Here is a 24966-nt window from a genome sequence, read left to right on the forward strand (position 1 = left end):
AGATTCATCAAAATCCTTCTGATATCCTTTTGACGGAAGACCACAGGAGGCATTGAATGGAGCGTGTTAGGAAAGGTAGGAGGTGTTTTACCAAGATCATTAATACATGAGCTGGAAGAAAAATGGAATGCTAGCAGGTCAGCTTTATCCTTGGCTGAAGTGACAACAGAACCGTCTGGTTTGGACAGAGGTGGGAGCAGAGATGGGCAAAAGTTGCGGCCAATAGCTTTGGCAAGAGACCAGAATGCTCGGCTACCATTAGGGCAAGAAGCAAGTTTTCTACTCTTAGCCTGTTCAAACTCTAGTTTGGACTGATTAATAACTGCTTTGCAATTGTTGCGAGCTTTGGTGTAAGAAGAAAATGAAACTGAAGAATTAGAAACAAGCCAATTACGATATGAAACATTCTTCTCTTGAACAGCCTTAGCACATTTATTGGAAAACCAAGGTTTAGATAAAGGATGAGATTTTAAAGTGGAGTGTGGTATAAAGGATTCCACTCCTGCAAGAATAATTTCACTGACACGATCTGAGCAAACGTTGACATCAGAAGTTTTGAAACAGTAATCCGACCAAGGAAAAGAAGAAAAGAAGTCTCGCAGGTCATCCCATTTTACATTCTTGTAATGCCAAACAACACGAGGTTGGGAATAGCCATGAGATAAATGTTCCATTGGAGAAGAGACAATCACCAAGTTGTGATCTGAAGTGCCTAAAGGACCTCTCACTTTGACTGTGTACTTAGAAGGGTTGTTAGTGAGAAAAAGATCAAACGTATTGGCTGTATGATTCGGACTGTCCGGTATTCTTGTAGGTAAATGAACAATCTGTGCTAGGTCATTAGTAATTGCAAAAGCCTCAGCATCTCAACCTGCTGGGTCGGTGTGACTAGAAAACGGAAGCCAGCTGGAGTTGTGAACATTAAAATCACCAAGGAAAATTACCTCACTGTTAGGAAAGTTGGACTGGAGAAAGTCAAGTTGCAAAGAGAGGAAGTCAAAGAGCTCCAAGTGATTAGTGGAGTTGGGAGAATGGTAGGGACAACAGATGAATTTGACGCAATGAGGTAGAGTGATTTTAAGCCAGAGAAGATCGAAAAGAGGAGATTCCAAATTGCCAAGTCTCTGACAGGGAATATCAGCATATGCACAAGTACCAACTTTGAGGTGAAAGGAATCATACAGCGAATAATTTGAGCATCTGAGATGAGCAGTAGTTGAATCAACCGATAACTGAGATTCTGTCAGAAAAAGTACATGTGGTTTGGCAGACTGCAAGTGGAAATGGACATCACTGAGATTAGAATTGAGACCACGTATATTTGTGAAATGAATTAGGAAGTGCTTGGGAGGTTTAGATCTTTTCGCAGATAAGCTTGCTCTATTAGTTTGACAATTCATGGTGTATTCAATAGTAAGAAAAAGTGGGTGGGACATGGTATATGAAGTAATGAAATTTTTGGATATGGCGTACACGTGGTAAGAATATACCCAGATCCTTGACATAACGTGGACTCGACAATGCTCCATGCATACACACTACTCGAACTCCCTCCAGTCACTATCTGGCAGAGTAGAGGTAGCAAGATTATACACTAGCTGATCCGGAAGCCTCCTAAAGAGTTACCAATAGGTTCGGTCCGGTGTACTAACTAGTGGCCGGCCTGCGAACACCGTTTTAGAGCTGTACCCTCGAAATGTAAGGAATATTGGATCTCGCCACGACGTTCATCATAACCTCAAAAGTCATCAATCATACTGCATGATGGAAGAGATAGGGAAGGGTTGACCGGAACTTAGCTCTAGAGACTAAACATGGGTTCCACCACTTCAAGCCTCCAATAAGCAAAGTGGTAGTATTTCACTGGTTGATGAGAGTCATCTACCACCTAGTACTGCCTGGTAACATAGAGGGGTGACGTTCCTCCATGTGGTGTGGGTGCCACACCTCGACCCCTGCTTACGTTGGTTCACACCTGGGTTGTCACCCACCATGTACTTGTGCATGGAGGTTATACCCAGGATTACTAAAAGTCCCACCATTGTGAAGGTGCAAGCAGAGGATTTGGCTGTCACAGACTGTCCGGACTTCGCCGAAATTGGGTCCACTTGACTTGAGTTCACCCAAATATCAGTTCCATCAGCGTTTTAGACTCCCAGGTAGCAAGTACAGCTTGTCTGGCATATCTGAGAGAATGTCTGTGACAACCTCAAGGACCAATGCTCCAGCTTATACAGTAACATAGTGAACTGAGTAAAGTGCCCTGCATTTTACTCAGTTCATTATGTTACTGTATAAGCAAACATGATAGTCAAAGTTAGTCAAACATGATTTTTCCTTAACAAAACCATGTTGTGTGTTATTCAGAATCTATCTAAATGTCCCTGGACTGCACTCAATCAATTCCTCTAAGATTTTCCCTATCAACAAAGTTAGATTAACCAGTCTGTAGTTACTGACTTCATTCTTAGAACCACCTTTATGTACTAGTGATATATTAGCACTTTTCCAATCCAAAGGAATCTCTCCCAAGTCCAAAGATGCACTCATAATTAACTTCAATGGATCAATACACTCCCTGGCAGTAGGGTTGCCAAGCCCTACATTTTTCCCGTAAGCTTTACGTTTTTTTGGTTGATTTTGCTGTTTACATTTTTAATTAATTTGCCTGTAAGTAGGTTTCTCCCTTTTTTTTTTTTTTTTTTTTTATGATGAAAATCATGTCTTAAATGTGCCGGTAAATATAGTTAAAAGTTGGTTGCTAACACAACCATCAGATGATGCTGCAACTATTCAAAAACTGTTGGCAACAATGTTTTTTCAACAATTGCCTACCATGAGAAAGGCGGAAGAAGTCCCGGAACATATTGTTCTTTCACTTTCATTGTCCATCATGTAGGAGAAGGATGCAATGTAGTTTATCACGTGTTGAAATGTGAAGTTGTTAATAAGTTATAGTAAGGAATATTGAACTTTATAGAAATTTAATGTACACTGTGCGCTATTATTGATATTTTTAAATATAAAAACACTTGTGCACATTATTTCTTCTTAATAGTTCTTTCTTTCTCAAATTGAGAGCAAGATCCTAGGAGAGACGTGGGCTTTGGATTATTTGTTTATGAGGTAAGATTAACAAATTATTATATACTGTTAATTTAATTCTCTCCACATTTGGAATACAGGTAGTTCTCGACTTCTACAAGTTAATTCATTCCTAGCGCACGCTCGTAAAGCGGGAATTCATTTCCCATAGACATAAGGTTAATAATTGGTGGTTACGTTCTCAACAATGAAATTAGTTAGCTAATTAGTTTATGTTTAAACAATGACTGATTTATCGAAAGAAATGAAAATGTAGCCTGTAAAATCAAGCAAATTATAATAATAGAGAAATTATTTGCGACTTACAAATGTCAAAGAATGTTTATTCTTCATCATCATCATCAACTAAATGCACACTCGTTGATCACTGATTACAGGCTCAGCACTTGTTGGTTTGTTGCACAAGGAGTCTTCTTCAGAAATGTTTCAAGAAGCATTGTTTCCAAGATAATCTTCTCTTTTAATTATAAATTTCACGATTGCATGCATAAGCATTTTTTAACGGCACACAGAAATTGCAACTAACACGATTTTCGTGGAGTAACAAGTTTACCAAGTTTAAAAAAAAAAAAAGAATGAAGAGAAGATTCTAAAAATTTATTTGTTTTTTATGCGATTGAAGATTTCAGTAAAGGGGAAACACATTTCACCATAACAATGTAAAAACCACACAATTCCAGCTATCGGTATTTTTGCAAATGCAAGAAGATCAAGTTTACTACCCGTTTATAAGTAACAGAAAAGCCCAATAAACCGGAAAGTGCAAATTGTTTTTATTGTTTTATGGTCGTGACTTCCAGAAATGTGCTTTAGAAAAATATCACAAAGCAGTTCAAAATTGGTTCTTATAACAGAACATATGATAACAATGAAAGTGTTCTGCATTTTAATGATTTGAATTGGTAACTAATACAATTTACAAACCATGCTCACGACCTTTTATATGGCCTTAAGGTCATGCTCGTGACCTTAAAAATTACATTTTAGAGAGATAAATAGCTTAGTTATACAGCGAAAATTTCAACTTCTGAGATCTTGAAACGAATTACCAAAAAACAATGTGTTATTGGGTTCACATTACGATATTTTAACGATACGATGAAGTCTCTGGAATTGATTAATATTGTAAAGCGGGGTACACTGTATTGTATAGCTAAGCATGTGGTTTGGAATGCGGTATTTATGAATGTTTAACATTCATTTTTTGCAATTAATGTTCATATTTTCGATTTTGTTGATAGTTGATACTTGGGAGAAAAACTCGTAAACCTGGGAACTTGTAAAGTGAGAACTGCCTGTACATTGTTAAGCTGACAGACAATATTTGATATTTGTTCAACTTTTACTATTAAATTTTTTTAATTTTTATTATTATTATTATTTTCAGATTGCCATTGAATAATTTTTGATAGAATGAGTAAAGAATCGCAGTCCATTAGTCCTTCCAACACTCCTCCCAAGAAAAAGAAGAAATTGCAGTATAAACAAGTCTACTTATAGAAGTGGGAAGAAACTTTTGCATGGGTGGCTCCAGCTTCTTCAGAAGATCATGCCTACTGCAAAAGGATTTTCTATTAGTCATGGTGGTCAATTCAACATTAGGCAGCATGCACAATACAAAGGGCATCAGCAAAAAGAAAAGGGAAATGAGGGTGTAAAAAAGTTATCAAGCTATTTTGTTAGTTTTAAAAAATGAAAATACGACAGTGTGACAGCATGTGAATTAGGGTTAATATACTACAATGTGAAACATAATCATAGTTATAATAGTTTGGACTGTAATAACAAACTGACATCAGCCTTATTCCACGATTTTGATATTGCAACAAAATTGTGTTGTGGAAGAACAAAATCAGACTGTTAGTTAAAAATGTTCTAGCTCCTAAAAGTGTAGAAGACTTTGTGGACATTCTTAATGATCCAACTAAATGCAGTCCATCCATTCTTTTGTGTTGCTACAGATGCTTCAAACAAGGGCAATACAAAGCTTTTTCCCATATGCATTATATATTTTGATCCTACTAAAGGTATAGAAAATAAATTGTTAGGTGTTTTTGAAAGGGCTGATGAAACAGCTATTTCTATATCTGAAATGTTGTTAGAAAAGCTTGAGGCTTTTCAACTTAACCCAAAACATATTTCTGCATACAGTGCTGATAATGCATATGTAAATTTTGGAAAATATCACTGTTTTTCAGTTGTTAAGGGCAAGTAATGCCGATATTGATGAAGCTAATTGTGCTAACCATATATTGCATAATGCTATGAAATATGCTTGTGACAGTTTAAAGTAGATATAGAAAACATTGTACTGAAAACTTACAATTTTTTTTTTCTGTATTAGCTAAAAGAAGGAAAAACTTAGAATCATTTTTTGACTTTGTGGAGCTGGACTGGAACTGGTACACCACATACCAACAAGATGGTTGTCCTTAACACCAGCTGTCAAAAGACTGCTTCTAAACTGGCCTGCTATTAAGAGCTACTTCCAAAGTATTGATGATTGCCCCAAATTTTTCTCCAAATTATTTCAAAGTGAGGATACAGATTCAGAAATAAAATGGCAAGTGGTTTTTAACTTTTTGTCAATGTTGTAGAATTGCTAGATGTTACTACTAAAATTTTTGAGAAAAGTGACTTGAGTATTATAGGTTCATACAAATCAATGACAATGATCAGAAATAAAATAAATCAAAGAATCCACGATCAATACTTTGGAAATTCTACAAAGCAATTTTTGAAAAAGTTACCCCAACGCAAACAGAAAAATATTGCTGATGAATGTTGTGATTTTTATTCAAATCTATTACAATACCTAGAAAAAAAACTGACTTCAGTGAGAAAAATAAGTGTTCTACTTTTCTCTGGAAACAGAAGAAATTACGTATCAAGATTTTTAAACGGCAATTGATATTTTTCAACTCCAAGAATGTATAAATATGGACAAGTTGTATGAAGAGTTTTGTGAGAATAAGTTGAAGTTGCTAGAAAGTGTTAAGTGTACAGGAAGTGGTGGACACAAGCGACTTGATTTTTTTCCCAAAGTTCCTAAAGAAAATGTATCCAATATCAGTAGAATAGTAGGATATTTGTTAAGTATTCTTGGCTCAAATGCTGTAGTAGAAAGGGTGTTTTCGTTAATGAAAATGAAGTGGACAGTTGTCAGAAACAGAAGTCAGAGAATTAATCAGGGCAAATTGCAATGAATTTCTCTTTTACATGTAAAGAGTTCCTTCAGTATGTAAATCAGGATAAACAATTGTTAAAAAGGGCAAAATGTCAAAATAAGTACAATTAAAACATCAGAAAATTTGAATTTTGTTGTATTTTTTAAAACTAATTTTATCGACAAAAATCTTCCTTTTTTGTTTTGCTTTTTTTAGGAAAACCTGACAACTACCTGGCAGCCTCCCTCAAAAGTAAGGGATACATGCTTTTGTTCACTGCTGGAAGAAAGCTGCTCAGAAAAATGAGAACTTATTTGAAAAATAACTGTCTTCACCAACATTTTAGGTAAGTATGAAATAAACATGAGGAGACAATGAGTGAGCCCACCCTATTTTTTTTTTTTTTTTTGTTTAATGATTTTTCATGAGAAAATAATTATGCAGTGGTAACTTTTCTACCTATTTTGTCACTAGTACCATCCTCTTTTAGCTGCTAGTGAAAAATTCCTAAATTAAAAATTCCTTCCAAAGTTTCAAAAAAAAGAAATCCTTCTTCCAAATTCAAAAATTTGATTACAACTCTCTGGTACTAATGCTACTCCAACACATCTGCTCTTTTTGAGTGCTATAGGGTAGTGGATGAAATGTTAGCACATTTAAATATTTCCTAAAAAATTCATTTATTCATTAATTGTCACAAATTTTATGAAGTTTCACACATGCTTGAATTCTTGGAAAATATTTTTACTTTATTGCATGTTCAATATCTCATTTTGATAAACAAATTCCGTTGGCGCGCACACTAATGCTTGTAATGATGCAGCAACACTTTTTTTTAATAGAACTAAACAATCATAGCTCTCAAGGTCATGAGTGTAGCAGCTTTCCTGCTGAACAACTCTTTCCAAAACCACATAAGAAAAAGTCACATGGGTTCAAGACTGGACTCAGAGGTGGCCAAAATTACCCGCAATTGTGATAATCAAGATAACAGTGACAATATAAACAATATCCAAAAAATCTAACACAACCTTACATCTGCATGGCATTACACCTTGCACAAACAACCGGGTGTTTATGGGAAGTTGAATTGTCGTGAGCTGCAGTAAAAAGTTATTCTGCAGCATATACAGGTACTGTTGTGAGCTAACAGTTTCACTGAAGAAGATCCAATTAAATGATGGCATGACAAGGCTACCCAAACAGCCACTATCATTCTATGGCTACTTTTTCTCATGAAGCTGGTGGGGAACTGAAAAAAAAGAACATGATTTTGCCCAAAATTATATGTTCTGCTTTTTCAGTTTACAGGGTTATGCATCATGACAGCATACCACGGCCGGGTTGAACTAACATTCAGGAGCTGCTCTACATAAAACACAAATCCATGTTCACATGTTGTTTGGTCCTGTCCAAATGAAAATACACTTTGTCTGAAAACCATATGCTGTATAACACTACATTTCTCCCCTTCTGCCTATGCAACAAATTGAAGTCTTCTCTGCTTGATATTTTCAGAAATGTTTATGCAGCAATATAATCTCACATGAGAACATTTACAAATTCAGCTGACTTCCTGGACTATGCCGCATTGCAACTATGGGGGCTACAACATTTTCTGGAGAATAAACACTGCCACTTGAAGTACTTTTTGTTTTTTACGTCTTTCTCTTCAACTTATGAGATAAATGAAGTATCAAAGTATAATAAGGAAAATTTGGTGTCTTTTTTTTTTTTTTTTTTTTTTTTTTTATTAGCCCAAAACCTTCTCTGCATGACAGTTGCTCTGTTTTGGCTAAAAAAAAAAAAAAAAAAAAAAAAAAAACTTTAGCTTTCTGCTTGATTGTGATATATGACTTCTCTGTCATTCTGCTTACTAAACAGAGCACATGGTATTCATAAAATACCAAGTTCTACGATTTATTACTGCTGTCTAGCAAACACTCCCAAACTACCACCAACTTTACACAAAATTCATGAGTTCTATTTTTAATTGATAATACAAATGTGTCACCATTTCATACATCAACCTGTACATATTAATATCCTCTGGTAGTAGAGATTAAAAACTGAAATAGAGATACTATTTACAAGCTTGTGTATTCTATGTTAATCATTGTGCATTGTCACATGGTTATTACATAATAAGATAGTTGATTTTTATTTGTAAGGTGAATACTAGAAACAGTCCTACAGGAAAATTTCATACCCACAGCCCATGACCAACAATAGTTAAAGTTTACTAGAAAGTTCCTTGAAATAACTCTCCTTGCCCACTCAGAGCACAAGTGGGCAGAAAATATGTATGCCCCTTGTTAGGGCAGATGCAGAAATACAGCTTTGCCACTCATAGCAAAAAAGAGAAGAGCAAAGCACAACATAAAAGTATCACACAAATATAGAGCTGGAAAGCTGTGTGAAACAGTTTTAACATTTTTTTTTACTTTTTAAACTTATTTTTTGTAGCTTTTATTCAAATGCAATTAAACACTGATCAAACTATACTGAACAAAATTAGTGTTAAAATATATGCATGCAGCTTCTCTTATTAAACAAAAAATACAAATTAAAATAATATGGAATATTTCTCTTACCAATTATCAGTCCATGCATGAGCAAAATCAACAATCAGCATCAACTGAATTATAATAAAGACAAAAGCACCAGCCATTCCAATATACATCCAAACTAAATCAAAAAGACAAAATATAAATTTTATTTCTACGCAACTTGATTCAATAAAATCAACAAGTTAAATTTCATTTGTGCCTTTAAAACAAACAAAAAAAAAAAAGTGCTAAACTTGCTAATGAGATTTAAGTTCTTTCATGTCTGGTAAAAACAACATTAAAAAAAAAAAAAAAAAAGAGGTAAAACTGCAGCCATTATCAATCCCCTGCAGGATGGAGGCCTCCTCAACGATTCATGTTGAAGGAAATGGACCATAATCTGCCACGCTGGCCCAGTGTGGGTTTGCAGATTGACCATATTTAGCAGTCAGGGGCTTTAGCAGTACAGTAAACCCCCGCTATTCGCGGGGGTTACGTTCCTGGGAAATGCCGCGAATACTGAGTTATGGCTCCCATAGTAATAAAGGGGTTCCGTTCCAAAGTATGAAATATATAAGAAAAACTAGTCTAAAATTTTGTCTATGTATGTATTATATGTACCTTCATAATATGACCATTACAAATGCAAGCATATGGCATCGAAATGAAAATAAGAAACAATTTAATATTAAATGTAATATTTATTAGAAATTTCAAACAAATCTTTCAAACCAGTGCCTTTGCTAACTAAAAAACTTATCTCGCCAGTGCTATCACCTGTTTCGCTAAAGTGTTGATAAAGGAGTTTTGCCTTTTTACAAATGATGAGTGAACTTAACGGAATTTTATTTTGAGTTCGGTCTTCTATCCACAGATTTAAAGCCTTTTCCATTTTTTCTAAATTAACATCACGAGTTACAGAGCAGATTTTTGAAGCAATTATGCGTTTTCACAGACACTACGGCGGATTTTTTCTTCCGAATTTTTAAATTGATCGTACCGTTGACTCATTGATTTTATAATGTTTTGCCACTGAGAGACACTTTCACCATTAGAAATTTTGTTTAATAACTCAATTTTATTCACTAATGTCATCACCTTCTTTGATCTTTTCACATTTCCCTTGTTATTCGTAGCCATATTTTTTGTAAGGGTTAGAAAGAACTTGTCCACAATAAAGTCACTTTCTTCCGTTAACACACTCGAAAAAGTCTGGTTTACACTGCAAAACGGTAGATTTATCACTTTTGTAAGCATATCAATTTATAAATTGATGAATTTATTCAATTTATAAGTATATAAATTAAAAGCAAACGACAAAACCTTCCATGACAAGCGCATAACACATACTGAACAAGGATTAGCAAGAAACATCCACGCCGCGATTTTGTCACCCCTCTCCCCCCACCCACTGAGCACTGTTTTGACAGGAAAAGTTAATTTTAGCCACGCCCATGTTTTATTATGGCGGAAAATGTTCACGGCGCTTTAAAATTCACATTTTTTTAGGTTTCATTTTATATTAAATCAGCGACCGCAAATACAAATACCGTGAATAGCAGGGGTTTACTGTATTTAGCAGGCAGAACCCCCATCTACTCAAAGAGAGTGTGCTATTGCACTCCTCCTCCTGACCACCCAGTTACGGAGGCAACATCAAAGTATGAGCTAACTCTGAAAATTATTTATCAGCAGAGATATTAAAGCTAAACTGTTTTCAGGTTATACCCTGAAAGTTAATTAAAGTTTTATTTAAAAAAAAAAAAGAGTCCATATCTCAGAAACTATTTATGATAAAAAATATTTTTCATGTAATCAAAACAGGCATTAAAAATATTAAAATTTTATTTGAACACATGGAAATTTCTGTATAACGAATTTTTTCAAGCGAACAATCAATTTCGTTATATATATATATATATATATATATATATAATCATCAAGAATAATACAATAGAGAAGTAAGATTAGATAAGACAGAGTTACAATAACGTGAATTATGGATCAGGGTCACTGCTATCGCAAAAGTACCCTACAACCATAATGTAAATATAAAATATTACTAGTATAAAATACATTAAGTAGATGTTTAAGCATGGAAAAGAACTATTGAAAATACGGTATACCCTGGTAGCGATATGTGTTGCGAACGAAGGTGGGAAGCAAGGAACCGGAAAGATAATAGTAAAGATAGAAAAGTAAACCAAACAAATATTTTTGAAGAGACGACCTAGGTGGAGATAACATTGCAGAGTCTTTCATAATTTTTGTGTCTTCATCAGAGGTCATCCACCAAGATTTTGGTGGATGACCTCTGATGAAGACGACCTAGGCGGAGATAGCATTGCAGAGTCTTTCATAATTTTTGTGTCTTCATCAATCAATCCGCCGGTCATCAATCATCAATCAATCCACCAGAGGTCATCCACCAATCTTGGTGGATGACCTCTGATGAAGACACAAAAATTATGAAAGACTCTGCAATGCTATCTCCACCTAAGTCGTCTCTTCAAAAATATTTGTTTGGTTTACTTTTCTATCTTTACTATTATCTTTCCGGTTCCTTGCTTCCCACCTTCGTTCGCAACACATATCGCTACCAGGGTACACCGTATTTTCAATAGTTCTTTTCCATGCTTAAACATCTACTTAATGTATTTTATATATATATGTATATATATATATTTAATTACTATAGTAAGAGTATAATATGTACTACATAGGTACTAAAAGTGTATTAAAACATAGGCTTAACAGTATACAGCCAGCCTTAAGGCCAAAAGAACTTATAAAGACTAAGATAGCCTGTGTTGGTCTACATTGCCATACCCTAGAAATAAACATATAATTAGCAATAATATAGCTAATTATTGATATACAGATACATTGAATGGAACTTTTTCAAGGGCTAACCCCATTCAATATATCCCATCAATAATTAGCAAGGCTATATGTTTCTAATTGCTATCTGCCTGTTTAACTAAGCCCAATTAATAAACATAAAGGCAATTTATGCTAAACTTTAAATTTAACAGCAAACAGGCAAGATAACAGCTAGCCCGACAGATAGCTTTGAAGCAAATATCAGAATATAATACAGGAAATAGAAGGCTCCACATTTTGACTCCACACTTTTGCCAACTCTGATATGATATGCACATCTGCATAAATTAAGCTTTCACCCCCACCTCATCCATCTCAGCTCCAAGATTAAAGAATTTTCAGGCTCAATCATCAGAATCACCAGGAACGAATGGGGCTTGTCTAAGAAGTTGCTCCAGCTATATTATAAAGCTGTCTTCCTTCCGATCGTGTCATACACTGCAGGTGCTTGGTTCCACCGAGCTAGATTGGTAAAAATGATGGGCAAATTAGGCTCTATACAACGGACAATGCTCCTGGCTGCCCATAGGGTATATAGTACAGTATCCACTGCTGTCGCCAGGTCTCAGCTGGGACCCTTCCACTGGACCTGTACATACTTTCCATGGCCTGACTTTTAGAATCAGGAAGAAAATTCCGACCAAGATCTCGGACATTGAGTTAAACCTGGCCACTGACCCTAAGGCAGAGAGAACACACTGTTATAATGAGATGATAAACATCTGGCAGACAAGATGGGACACTTCCACCAAGGGAGCAGTCAACTGGACCTGTACGTACCTTCCGTGGCCTGACTTTTAGAATCAGGAAGAAAATTTTGACCAAGATCTTGGACATTGAGCTAAACCTGGACACTGACCCTAAGGCAGAGAGAGAGAGAACACACTGTTATAATGAGATGATAAACATTGGCAGACAAGATGGAACACTTCCACCAAGGGAGCAGTTAGAAGGAAATTACTTGCGGATGTGACTTTCCCCTCCTCTAAATCAGCACAGAAGTGGCTCCCGCTAACTCCTGAAACGTCATTCCTAGACACTGGGCGTGGCTCATTGAACAAGAAGCTCTTTCAACTCGGCCTAATACCCACAGACATTTGCTACAGCGGCACCAAGGAGAATTGGTTCCACCTTCTCTTCAAGTGTGCTCTCTACGAGGACCTGAGGCAAGACCTAGCTAATACCATCCCTATCAGTGAAAACCAACTGGACATTCTGCTACAGACACCAGAGAACTTGGATGCGTTCCAGAACTTCTCGACGCAAGTATTCACGTGCAAGAAAACCTCCTACAGAATAACACAGGCTACGAATGGGGATCTCCAGACAGCAGCTTAAAATTTTATTTTATTAATTTTTAAAATTTTTTATTCATTTATTTTTTTCCTTTTCATGCTCTGCACTGGTGTAGCCTCTCTTCTTTTTTTTCCCCCCTTCTCTCTCTCTCTCAATTTTTTTCTCTTCTTTCCCCTCTGGAATGGACTCCCAGAGGAATATGACCCAACTTTTGGCAACATCGGGTGAGTCAGAGTCTTGAATTGAGGCTGCACGAGTTTTACTGGGACTGGCCTACCTTCCCGTGATGTGGATAAGTACCCAGAATCATCTCTCCAGGTGACTAATGCTTCTGGATAGCCAAGTGGCCAGAACATAACAGAACACACATAATACATGCAAACCTACACCAAACACATTTCTGGCCCTCTTGCAGTGGTACTGATCTTCACAGCGATACGAGGCAGAGTTGAACAGACATTCTAGGAGCTGCCCTTTACAAAAACACATGTCCATGTCCACATGCACATCCGCAATTCTATAACAGAATCCATAGGTTGGTTTCTATTCTTAGTATAATTTTTTTCAGTGTGCACCTTAAGTAGTGCATTTTCTAATTCTTGATAATGCCTTGGTCCATTGGCTGCAGTTCAAACGAGGTATTCGGAGGGAAGAAAACAAGCTTCACACTTGTAAATTTTGAAATTACCGAGTGAAGGTGGGCAGGACAGTTGTCCACAATCAAAGCAATTTTTTGGTTTTCTTTCGTCATCTTTCCATCGAATTTTAAAATCCACTGTTCAAAAATTTCACTTGTCATCCAAGTGCTTTTTAGTTGTAGTTCAAATCTAACAACTTTATTCCTTTGAAACATTGGGGGTTGTTTATTTTTGCTATTACCAAAAGGTTCAGTTTTTCATTACCAGAGCCATATTTGCACCAACCAAGACTAATTGTCTCCTTACTATTTTTACCACCTACACATTTATTACCTTTTAAAGTTAGTGTCTTGTTCTGCAAACATTTAAAAAATAGACCTGTTTCATCAACATTGGATATGTCTTTGGGCTCGTAGTCCTCCATAATTTTTTCAAAACTTTATTTCAAATGGGTAGTCTTCTTCAATTACAACCCCACTTTCACCAGAAATAACTTTTTTGAGTAAGCCATGCCTTTTTAAATTTGTCCAGCCAACCAAAACTAGCTTGGAAAGTTTTAAGCCCGAGAAAAGATGTGCATATTCCATAGTCTTTTCTTTCATTAATGGCCCTGATATTGCCAAGTTTTGGTCTCGAATCCATTTCACCCACTTAAAAACGGCTTCATTTACATCTTCCTACAGGCATAATTTCGCATGCTTCCGAATGGGTCCCATTTCCTCAAACAGTTTGAGAATCAAAACAGTTTTTCAGAATAGTTGACATTACTGGCAGGGACACCAAATTTTAAAGCGATTTTTTTTTTTTAAAGGCCGCAATCTACACTATTAAGCACTTCCACTTTTTCTACTACACTCAAGGATTTCCTCTTAGACATTGTAAGGTACTTGCACAGCAGCTAAAACAAAGCTGATTTAGCGACAACTTGTACCTACTATACAGACACAGGCGAAATTTAGTGAAAGTGTGGATGATTCATTTCTGCGAAACAACAAATGAATTTCTGGGAAAAAGGAAAATCACTCTCTCTCCTAATTCTCTAATAGGGTGCTTACAATAGAAAAGAGGTTGACCAAAGCCAATATCCGTGTTGGGAATATTCCTTAATCTTTGCCAACGACTGTGGACACATAGATAGCAGCTGACCAGTGCAACTTCTCAGTACAGTAAATGCTTTACGGGCAACACTAAATTGTAGAATGTTCTTAAGGATAAAACCATTTAGCTATTAAAAACTTTAGCTTTTAATAACTAAATGGTTAATTCTTAATCCTTTTGGCTCTTAATTTGTGCTTTCTACAGCTCTATTGTCTAAAGACCAGAGGTGCGAACAATGCATACCCAGGTCTCTCGAAATTAGCTGATTATATGGAAATTTTCTTCGTTATACAGACATTATTTTCAAAGTAATGACAAAGGGAAAATCAAAAAAGTTTGCTATATGGAAGTTCGTTAAAGAGAGGTCCAACTGTATTTATAAAGATACATTGTGCGCCATACCACGAAGGTAATCCATCACAGATCTATTTTCACTATCATTCACAACAGCAGTCATTCTTGACTGTTGCCTTCTTGTGTTTTGGACAGGATTCACCATGAAGTATGCATTCAGCCTGGTTATCAAATTGTTGTCATTCTTTCTGAAATTCCTCGATGATCCTATGTACACCAATATGTGCTCGTCCAACTATACACTCTCATCTTCTATGCCAAGCATGTTTTGCTTGGAATTGCCAATTGAATGGAATTGTATACAGACCATTTGGTGGAAATAATGGTGGAGCGAAAATTACCATACTATTACACATATACCGTCTAATTCTTCCGTATATATAATTGTCTTCAAAGCACTCTATCACCTAACTAGCTTCCCTTGGTAAATGTGGCTTCATTAAATGCTTGTGCTATCTCACCAGAAGGAATAAATGCCAATGCACACAAATGTCGAGGCAACAAACTAAATTCTTCATCGGTGCTGTACTGAGATGCCAGTCCACATGCTTGAATTTTTTTCCAAACACATTGTCCTAAGTGGAAAAAACAGACCTTATTAGACACGTTAGGGAACTAACTTTGGAGGCATTTATTGAAGCTAAGCAAAGTTACTTAAAGTGTTTATAATTTTCTTCAATCACTGGCATTAGCATTAGTAGAGGCACATGATGCAAGAAAGCAAGCTTATACAGCCAAAAAAAATTCCCATTTCACTGATACATTCATTCCAAATGTTTGCCTAGTTCTGCCTTGAATTTATTTAAGCTATTAACTTCCACAACAATAGATGGGTCTGTTTCAGCAATCAATTACCCTCTGGCTAAAGGCAAACTTCCACACATCTATTCTACAACTGTCTTTCCTCAATTTGAATCTATGCCCCGGCAGGTTTTTAATCTGAATAAATGCAAGTATCCCATCAGCATTGAGCCTACTCAAACCATTCAAGCCCTTGTACACCTCAATCAGATTACCTCGCAGGTGCCTAGTCTCCAGAAGCTGCAATTTGCAGAAATTAAGCCTTTCATGGTAGGAGGACCCGTTTTTTCCTCTCACAAATCTTGTTGCCCTTCTCTGTATTCGTTCTAGCAACTCTACATCCTTCCTAAAATGAGGCTTCCAGACCTGTACACAGTACTCAAGGTGTGGCCTGACCATTGCCATATACAAGGGGATAATCACCTCTTTATCCCTGCTTGCAAAATTTCTGTATATCATTGACAAGACCCCATGATCTACTCTGGCAGCCTGTTTGCAATGCTCAAAAAACTTCATATTTGATTGAACAATTACTCCCAGGTCTCTTTCGTTCTCCACTATCCTTAGTGTAACACCACATAGTTGGTACATTTCTCTGGGGTTACTGCTACCCAAATGCAGTACTTTCATTTGTCAATCTTAAAATTCGGTTGCCACTTCTCAGCCCATCTACCCTACCTTTCCGGATCCTGTTGCAGCAGCATACTGTCATTACTGTTATTAACAACCCTGCCAACCTTCGTATCATCTCCAAACTTTGACATTAAGCTTGATATACCTTTATCATTAATAAATATACAAAACAACAATGGCCCCAACACCTAACCCTGAGAGACACCACTAATAACATAAGTCCACATAGAGCAGTACCCATTGATCATCGCTCCCTGTCTTCTCCCACTCAATCATCCTTTATCCATTTTAGCAACTTGCCCTTAATGCCATACTGTGCAGTAGTCTTCCGTGTGCAACAGTATTAAAAGCTTTTTTTGAAATCCAAGTAAATAATATCAAAATTTTTTGCATCCTGTTCCTTTGTGATCACATTATATTATCCAGTGAAATTGGTCAGACAAGACTTGCCCTTAACAAACCCATGCTTTGTTTGAATAATTACTGCTGAATTGTCTAGATGATATCCTGCAATGCTTCTTTAAACGGTGACTCCATTATTTTCCTAGGAACAGAAGTCAAACTAATAGGACTGTAATTACTCATGTCACCCTTTGATCCCACTTTGTGCACTGGAGATACATTTGCACATCTCCAGTCCGTGGGGACTTTTCCCAACTCCAAGGATGCTCTCATAATTAAGGCTAAGGGTTTGCTTACTTCCTTTGCTGCTTTAATATAACTGGATAGATCCCATCCACCCCAGGTGTCTTTCTTATGTTTATCTTCAACAACTTCTCCTCCACTTTGCTCTCAGTTATTACAAAATCATTTAACTCCCTGTTATAGTTTGATATACATCTGGCCTTCTCCTCCTTGAATAACTCTTCATGTGTGAATGTAGATGCAAAATACAGTCTGTCCCCGTATAGCACGATAGTTGCGTTCCTAGAAACCCTCGTGCAATGCAAAATCGTGCAATATAAACAACAGGCCCTATGGGAAAAGTAGGGTTAGGTGCCGACCACCCAAGATTGAACACACATTTGGAACCAAAACATTACCAAACACAATAAATAATCGGGTAATTTTAATCGTTATAAAATACTTACGTATTTTATAACAATTAAAATACGTAATAAAAATAATATTATATTATAATAAAGTATTTTTAGTATTTTTAATACTAAAAAGTATTTTTTACGGATAAAATACGTATTTTATTCGTAAAAAATTTATTATATTAAATAAAATAGTCGTAATAAAATACTTACGTATTTTATAATACGTAAGAATAAATTATAATACGTAAGTCGTAATAAAATATTGCTAATGCTTTTGCTTCTATCGTAAGCAAACTTGTTTTTTGTTTGATTTTCTATCCAAAGAGATGACAGCCGTTCCATCTCTTCCAATTCTTTGTGTCTTAATCTAATGGATTTTAATTACACTTTGAGTTGTTCCCGCTATGAAAGTTGTTTTTATTTTCTCTGCATTCTTTGTAATTCTCCGCGTTGCCTCATTTAGGTCTGTAGCACGTGCAATATCACATGGTCTTTCATTTCGCTCAAAGCGTTTCACAATTTCATATTTTTTCTCTATCGACAGAAGCGGACTGGCCATAAGCCTTACAGGGGAAACCACGGTGGGCCGGAGGCCAGTGTGATTTTGGCCATAAACCGTAGTATGAGGCCACTACAAATTTTTGACCCAGTCCGCCTCTGTTTATCGATATTGCTTCTTTTTTTTTCTCTCTGAATCTGCAGTGTCTTAGCCAGGCCGCTTCCTTTTCACACCTTTTAAGTATTTTACTAATTTTTAGGGAATAAAGCACAATTACAAACGAGGTGGTACGCTTGATACACAGAAACAAAGCTGCGCGTGTGTAGCAACTGAATAAACAACACCGTAAAGGCCGAGATACACTATTAACACCTCACATTTTACTAAAGCACATTTCTGGGGGTTACTACCATAAAACAATAAAAACAATTTCCAGTTGCGTTTCTGCTAGTGGAATCTGTTATAAACTAGTAGTAAACTCCATCTAATTGCATTTGCGATTATATTGATAGCTGGAATTGTGTTGGTTTTTACGTTATTAGGTGAAATGTGTTTCCCCTTCACTGATATAAAACACATAAATACATTTTCAGAATCTTCTTCGTTCCTATCGTGTTGCGTTCAGTTGGGGTGATTCCGCATTCGACTGCCATTTCTTGTAAACACAAAGGCGAATCGTGTATAAGCGAATTTGGTTCATGTTATATAAGATAACGTTCCCCTATTTATAAATCGTGTATGATCGAATTCGTGTAATGCAAACACGTGTTATACGAGGACCGACTGTACTCATTTAGTTTGGCAGCTATTTGAGAATGATCATCTACAGTCAAACGACTGATATCAAGCAGACCAATCTGATCCATCCAGTTTCTTTTAGAGTTTATATAAGTAAAGAAGTCCTTCCTGTTTTTCTTTGCATCCACTGCCAAAGATTTTTCATAACCTGCCTTCACATCCTAACCTCATTTTGTGACTTGATTACAGATTAGCTTGTATCTACCATAGGCTTCTGGGTCACCTGACAATTTATATGCATCCCTTGCATTTTCTTCTCTGCCACGAATATCATTAGTTCATCTGACATCCATTTGGACCTGAACCTAGAGTAGTATTTCTTAGTTGGAACAAAAAGCCTAGTAGCTCCCAAAATAACTTCCTTGAATGCTTCCCATTTAGAATTTGCTGTTGGTAACATCATCAGTTGGTCCCACTGTACACAACCTAAAAAATCTCTGAGACCACTGTAGTTGCCTTTACAAAAGCAAAAACCCTTCCCTTTACCCCTTATGGTAGTTACATCTTTAAGTAAATCCCACATCAGTACACTGTGATCACTGCCACCTAGTGGTTCCTTTATCTGTAAATGCTTAATACATGAATAATCATTGCTGATAATCAGATCAAGAGTGTTACCCCCTCTTGCTGCCTCTCTAACATGCTGCTGTAGAAAACAACCATCGAATAAATCCACAAAAGCCTTGCTAATGTGCAAGCGACAAACCCACAAGTTCCAGTCTATAGCTGGAAAGTTGAAATAACCAATTATAAGACATCTGATTTACTGGCCCACTATTTCTCTGTATAATTGTTCATTGTACTCATCAGAGTCGTCAGGTCTATAACAAACTCCTACCCTCATTTTTTTCTTTCCCAGTGCTTAGATCACACCAAACTGCCTCAACATTACACTGTCCATCTATCTCAACTGGATGCACTTCCTTAGATTTTGTGTGTTTCTTAACTAACAGCATAACCCCTCCTCCCTCTCTATCCTTTCTGTACACATTTTACTCCCCAAATTCCAATTCTGCATCCCTTATATCTGAGTGGCACCACGTCTCTGATATCCCAACAATATCTGCCTTTCGTTGTTCATGAAAGGTGGATATTGTAGCATTGATGTACATGCAAGTATATATGCACCATTCTTACTCTTAGTTACTCTAACACAGCCCAAGTATTTACTTGTTTCATGAACCCCAGCAACTCACTTTCCAGGCTGCTGTTCATTCCAACAGAAAAAGTGGAAGAATCATTTCCACCTTTGCCTGCAGCTACTGTTAATCTATTAGTCTGTGAATCCCCCCCCCCAAGCTAACAGTTTTTATACCCACCTAACACTGCCTTAATAGCATCAGCAAATATACTTGCACCCCTTCTATTTAAGTGTATCCCATCCCTGTAGAAGCAATCTCTACTGTTAACAAGCACAGACCACGCTGAGAAAAATTCTACCTCATGAGCCTTGCACAATTTCTTCAGGGCCGAACTGATTGACAAGATGCTCATCATATACTCCCTCCTATTGTGTCTGGGCAGGATTGCAGACACTTTCAAATTTAACCCTAACTCGCGACTTTTTTTTTTCAGCATTGACCTGTACTTGCTTAGTAAATGCGCAGATCTCTACACTTAATGTCATTAGTGCGAACATGCACAATGATATCACCTTTTGTGCCCTTAAAAGATATCTGCCCTACAATGTCATCAACCTTTGCCCCTGGCAGACATACCCTGGTCCTATTCCACCTATCCTTTTTGCATAATATATTTCTAGTTTCCCTGACAATTGAGTCACCAACAATAACTAGCTCCTGTGGGTCAGTGCATTCTGCCCTGAAGGTTGCCGCTGTGTTACCTGGTACATAAGAGTATGCTCTGGGGGTTGAGTTGGGCAGCTGACAACTTGATGGGACCCCTATTTTAATTCCCTCGAGGGCATCCACCCATCTCTTCTCATAGACGCCCATCAGAACGATGAGTTGGCACCTAATTTCTTCACATTCTCTGCGCCTAGCACACACACACACAAATACATCCTCCATGGCTAGATCATGTCCTGTTAAAGAGAGATCCGCAAACATGTCACATTTTGCACATTTTTTTTAGACTGTGATGCGTTGGAGAAAGGCGCCTCCGTAGCCAGGTGGGAAGGAGCAGCAGTGCGTAGCACACGCTTCTTGATTAGACCGGGATTCGAGCCCGTCACCAGCAAATACGGAGGATGCAGAAAGGTCAGGGAATGACCACCGCATATCCCGGAGCAATATGGCCTTAGTTGCTAATGCTCCTAAAAACCAAATAACAAACAAACAAGCGTTGGAGAATCATCCTCTATAGTTCTACTGCGAACCACAGCACTTTTGCTACTTTGCACAAGTTGGTTTGCTGCTCTAGTCTGGAGCATGATTTCCATTTAAATACAATTCAGTTAACAATAAAAATTAAACAGATTTATAAATTTAATTGATTAATTGCCAATGCTATACTAAGCTAACAGATTCCTACTACAGTGTTATGTGTTACGATATCTAGTTTTACGTTATGCCTTATGCTATCAAGTTCGAAATATACGTAATGCTATTCCATATCAATACTACACAAGTTTTACCAATACTAAGTAATAACCCAAAAAATCTCTAAGTTCAAAATAAACTAAGCATTGTAACTAGGAATATAAGCTACTTCTAGAAAATAAATTAATATTTCAATTTAGTCAATAAAGTGGTAAAAATTTAAGAATAACTTTCTATTTGCTGGGGCGCCTCCGTAGCCAGGTGGGCAGGAGCAGCAATGCGTAGCACACACTTCTTGATTAGACCAGGGTTCAAGCCCGTGACCACCAAATACGGAGGATGCGGAAAGCTCAGGGAATGACCACTGCATATCCCCGGAGCAATGGCCTTAGTTGTTAATGCTCCTAAAAACCAAATAACAATAACTATTTGCTGGAGCCATAAAAACTTCGCCCGCACTGAGCTAATCTCGTTCCCACTCTGATCTTCAACACTATTTGTCATCAACACAAACTAAGGGAAGAATCTGATAGTTTTCATTACCAACAGGTGCATGTATTGTATATAACTGATAAAACATTGTGGGCAATGTACCATCCATAATCCAATATTGAGCTATTGAGCACATGACAGGTGTTTAATATTTACTTTTGTTGTAAATAGAAGAATTCTTTCCTCTTCCACTGCAGAATCTTTAAGGAGAAGCAATTCACCATTTAATGTATAGCGTAAAGCACCTCGGATATCAAGTTCGTCAAGTAACTGTGATTCTGACAGTTGTTCTGCTTCTCTTACCTATTTTATTCTCTTGCGGAGAACATTTTTTGATGGCATATAGGGTAAATTCTCCGGAAGAACTGCTGATATGCTGGTTTGAATAATCTGGCATGGTAGATCTTTCATTTGCTTTGCACATTCTTTCATTTGACCAACAGCTTTTGCCACAGTGGCAGCACTGGCTTGTAGAGCATAATTATGACTTATGTAATTTTGAAGATGATGCCCTCCATTTGAATATTTTGTTGTTGCTCTACCATTGAAACTTTCTGAATTTCTTCTTTCGCAACACCAGTAGTGTATGTCGTTACGATGTTTATTTTGCACCAATAAATAACCACGTATTTTAACACTTCCCATCTGAGACGGAACAATTTCACAAACTTCATCCATTTTTGCTGAAGGGTGAACTAACACTAATATGATTTCTCAAATACACACTCTTATGTACATAGGTCAAAAATCCTGATTACACCTGGTTCCAACTTTTTGGATTTAACACTAAGTTGCTGCCTTAATCCTCATCTGCAGTCGATTTACCTAATGGTTCTTAACATAGATAAAAACACTATTCTAGTAACAGCCATACATGCTGGGTAATTTACCTGTGGTAGCTGCAAAACAAGCTATAAAAGGACGACATTGTTAATTCCTCAAATGAGAAGATTACAGATTATGGATTAATTACTGCCTAATGCACTTGTCAAAGAAATTCGTGAAATTACGGCTAATAACAAATACCTGTATAATTACAGCTTTAGTTAGGCTAATGATATTTATGACAAATATTATGCAGCTGCCAAAATACATTACTCTAAATGTTCATATTCTGAAAGTATTCTTATTTCAAGATCATGTTTTCTTTAGCATTTCAATGCTATACCTATAATCATTGCTTAAACACCCTATACAAATACCAAAATTCGACTTGAAAAATTACAATTAAATGCAATATAATAAAGTAAAATTAATTTAGTTGTTTTTATTTCCTGTTGTATTTTAAAACTTTTTGTTTCTGTAACAGAAAACATGATCTTCAGATTGAGACAGGTATTTTTTGTTTAAATTTTTGTTATTTTTTATATTATTTCTATATAAAATTAATCTAATAAGGTAAAATTAATAAATATATAAGAATTATATTCATATATGTTTACAATATATGAATTTACCTTAAATTCATATATTGTAAACATATTAACATTATTGTAAACTTAAAGAATTTTGTGTAAGACCCATTTTAATGATTTCATAAAGATGTTTTCTATAAAGCCATGTGTTTTTTTTTTTTTTTTTGATTTGGTAGTTATTGGCGCATCGGCTTCTGTGGCCATATTGCACCTCCCAAGGTTTTTGCAGTACTTTGATCCAAGCCCGAGGCGGGAATCGAACCCGCGACCTTTGGGTTAAAGCCATGTGTAGTTTTTAATTTAAAGTACTATGTCTAATCTCCCCATACTGTGTCATATAGAACTTTCTATAAAGCCCAGAAACTACAAATGAATCAATTCAGTTTAAATCCTTAGTAGTGACTAAATAAGATTCTAGTGTAGTCAGTTGAAGAACACTTTTTTAAGTTGGTTACAGTGGATTAACTGAAGGGGATTAAGATCAGGTGTCTAGTAGAAAATATTTTGTTTAAAATTTGTTTAAATTTACTCTGTGTAATATTTAAATATTATTTCAGTAATTTTGTAAAATTAGTTTCTACAATAATTATAAATTTAATTCTTAACTTTTCTAAAGTTTTTCTACTAAATTACATTATTTCCAAAAACATCAATAGCTTAATTTTGACTTCACTAGGGGATAAAGTTTTGGTAAAAGTTTAATTTCTGTAATACTTTATTAATTTAAATTTGAAATATAAACTGTAAATTTAAATTTTGTAACCTTTAAGTTCAAATTTTATCCAAATAATGGTTATTAAATGATAAACTGTCAATACATCATCCATGGATATTGTCCAAGGATAAAAGGCATGGTTAAGTTAGTATACGTTGTTACAATGTATTTTTAATTATTATTATTTTTTTTATTTCAGCTATAATTTAATTAATATTTTTACAAATTTGGAGAAATCTCAAAATATTTTAATGTTACCATGAATCTTTTTTGAAATAAATTTTTTGAGTGCCAATTATGAAAACCAATTGCTTGGAAGTTAAATGCTTCTCTTTTATTGTAAATTTTTTGTACTTACTTATATTATCATGGTCTATTGAAATATATCTAAATATGATGTCTCTTGGTAATTGTTAGCAATAGTACATTCAACAATCAAGTCAGGTAAATATATATGAGGGGCATTTTAAAAGCATGAAGGGATTATTTGAGAAGTCTGGTAGCGTGTTACTTTTCAACTTAGTCTCCCTATGGAGCCAATACACTTTTGCAACCGATGCTACAATGCTTTGATTCCAGCTGCAAAGAAATTTTTTTTGAGCCTCCAGGAATGCATTCACTGCAATAATGATATCACTGTTGGTGTGAAAATGGATGCCAATCAGGTATGTTTTCAAATTAGGAAATAGGTGAAAGTCTGACGGTGCTAGATCTGGTGAACATGAGGGATGGTCCAAGATTTCACAGCTACATTCATGCAGCGCAGCCAGAGCAATGACAGACTTGTGAGCCGACACAATGTGGAACAAGATTCCTTTGCAGAGTTTTCCTTTGATGTTTTCGTGCAATGTCTCACAAAGTCTGCTTAATATGCTCCCCATAACTGTCTGGCCTTCCTGAAGGCAATCCACTAGCAACATTCCACAGCATACCAAAAAACTAATGTCATCTCCTTGCCAGCAGAAGGAATCGACTTGGC

General features: G+C 36.1%; 2 protein-coding genes across 2 annotated transcripts in view; both read right to left on the reverse strand.

The window, feature by feature from the left end:
* The window catches only part of LOC150083274 (serine incorporator 5-like), a 217594-nt gene extending 208635 nt beyond the window's left edge, over positions 1-8959 (reverse strand). Inside the window, exon 1 of the mRNA XM_090378456.1 lies at positions 8867-8959. Coding sequence (XP_090234582.1) covers positions 8867-8955 — 89 coding nt within the window. The 5' untranslated portion in view covers positions 8956-8959. The remainder of the gene's footprint in view (positions 1-8866) is intronic.
* Positions 8960-15501: 6542 nt separating this feature from the next.
* LOC150083275 (serine incorporator 5-like) overlaps positions 15502-24966 on the reverse strand; it is a 55572-nt gene continuing 46107 nt past the window's right edge. Inside the window, exon 5 of the mRNA XM_090378457.1 lies at positions 15502-15665. Coding sequence (XP_090234583.1) covers positions 15502-15665 — 164 coding nt within the window. The remainder of the gene's footprint in view (positions 15666-24966) is intronic.

The sequence above is a fragment of the Mastigoproctus giganteus genome, chromosome 7 (assembly GCF_048544385.1).
Source record: "Mastigoproctus giganteus isolate SK-2022 chromosome 7, ASM4854438v1, whole genome shotgun sequence".
Taxonomy (NCBI): Eukaryota; Metazoa; Arthropoda; class Arachnida; order Uropygi; family Thelyphonidae; genus Mastigoproctus; species Mastigoproctus giganteus.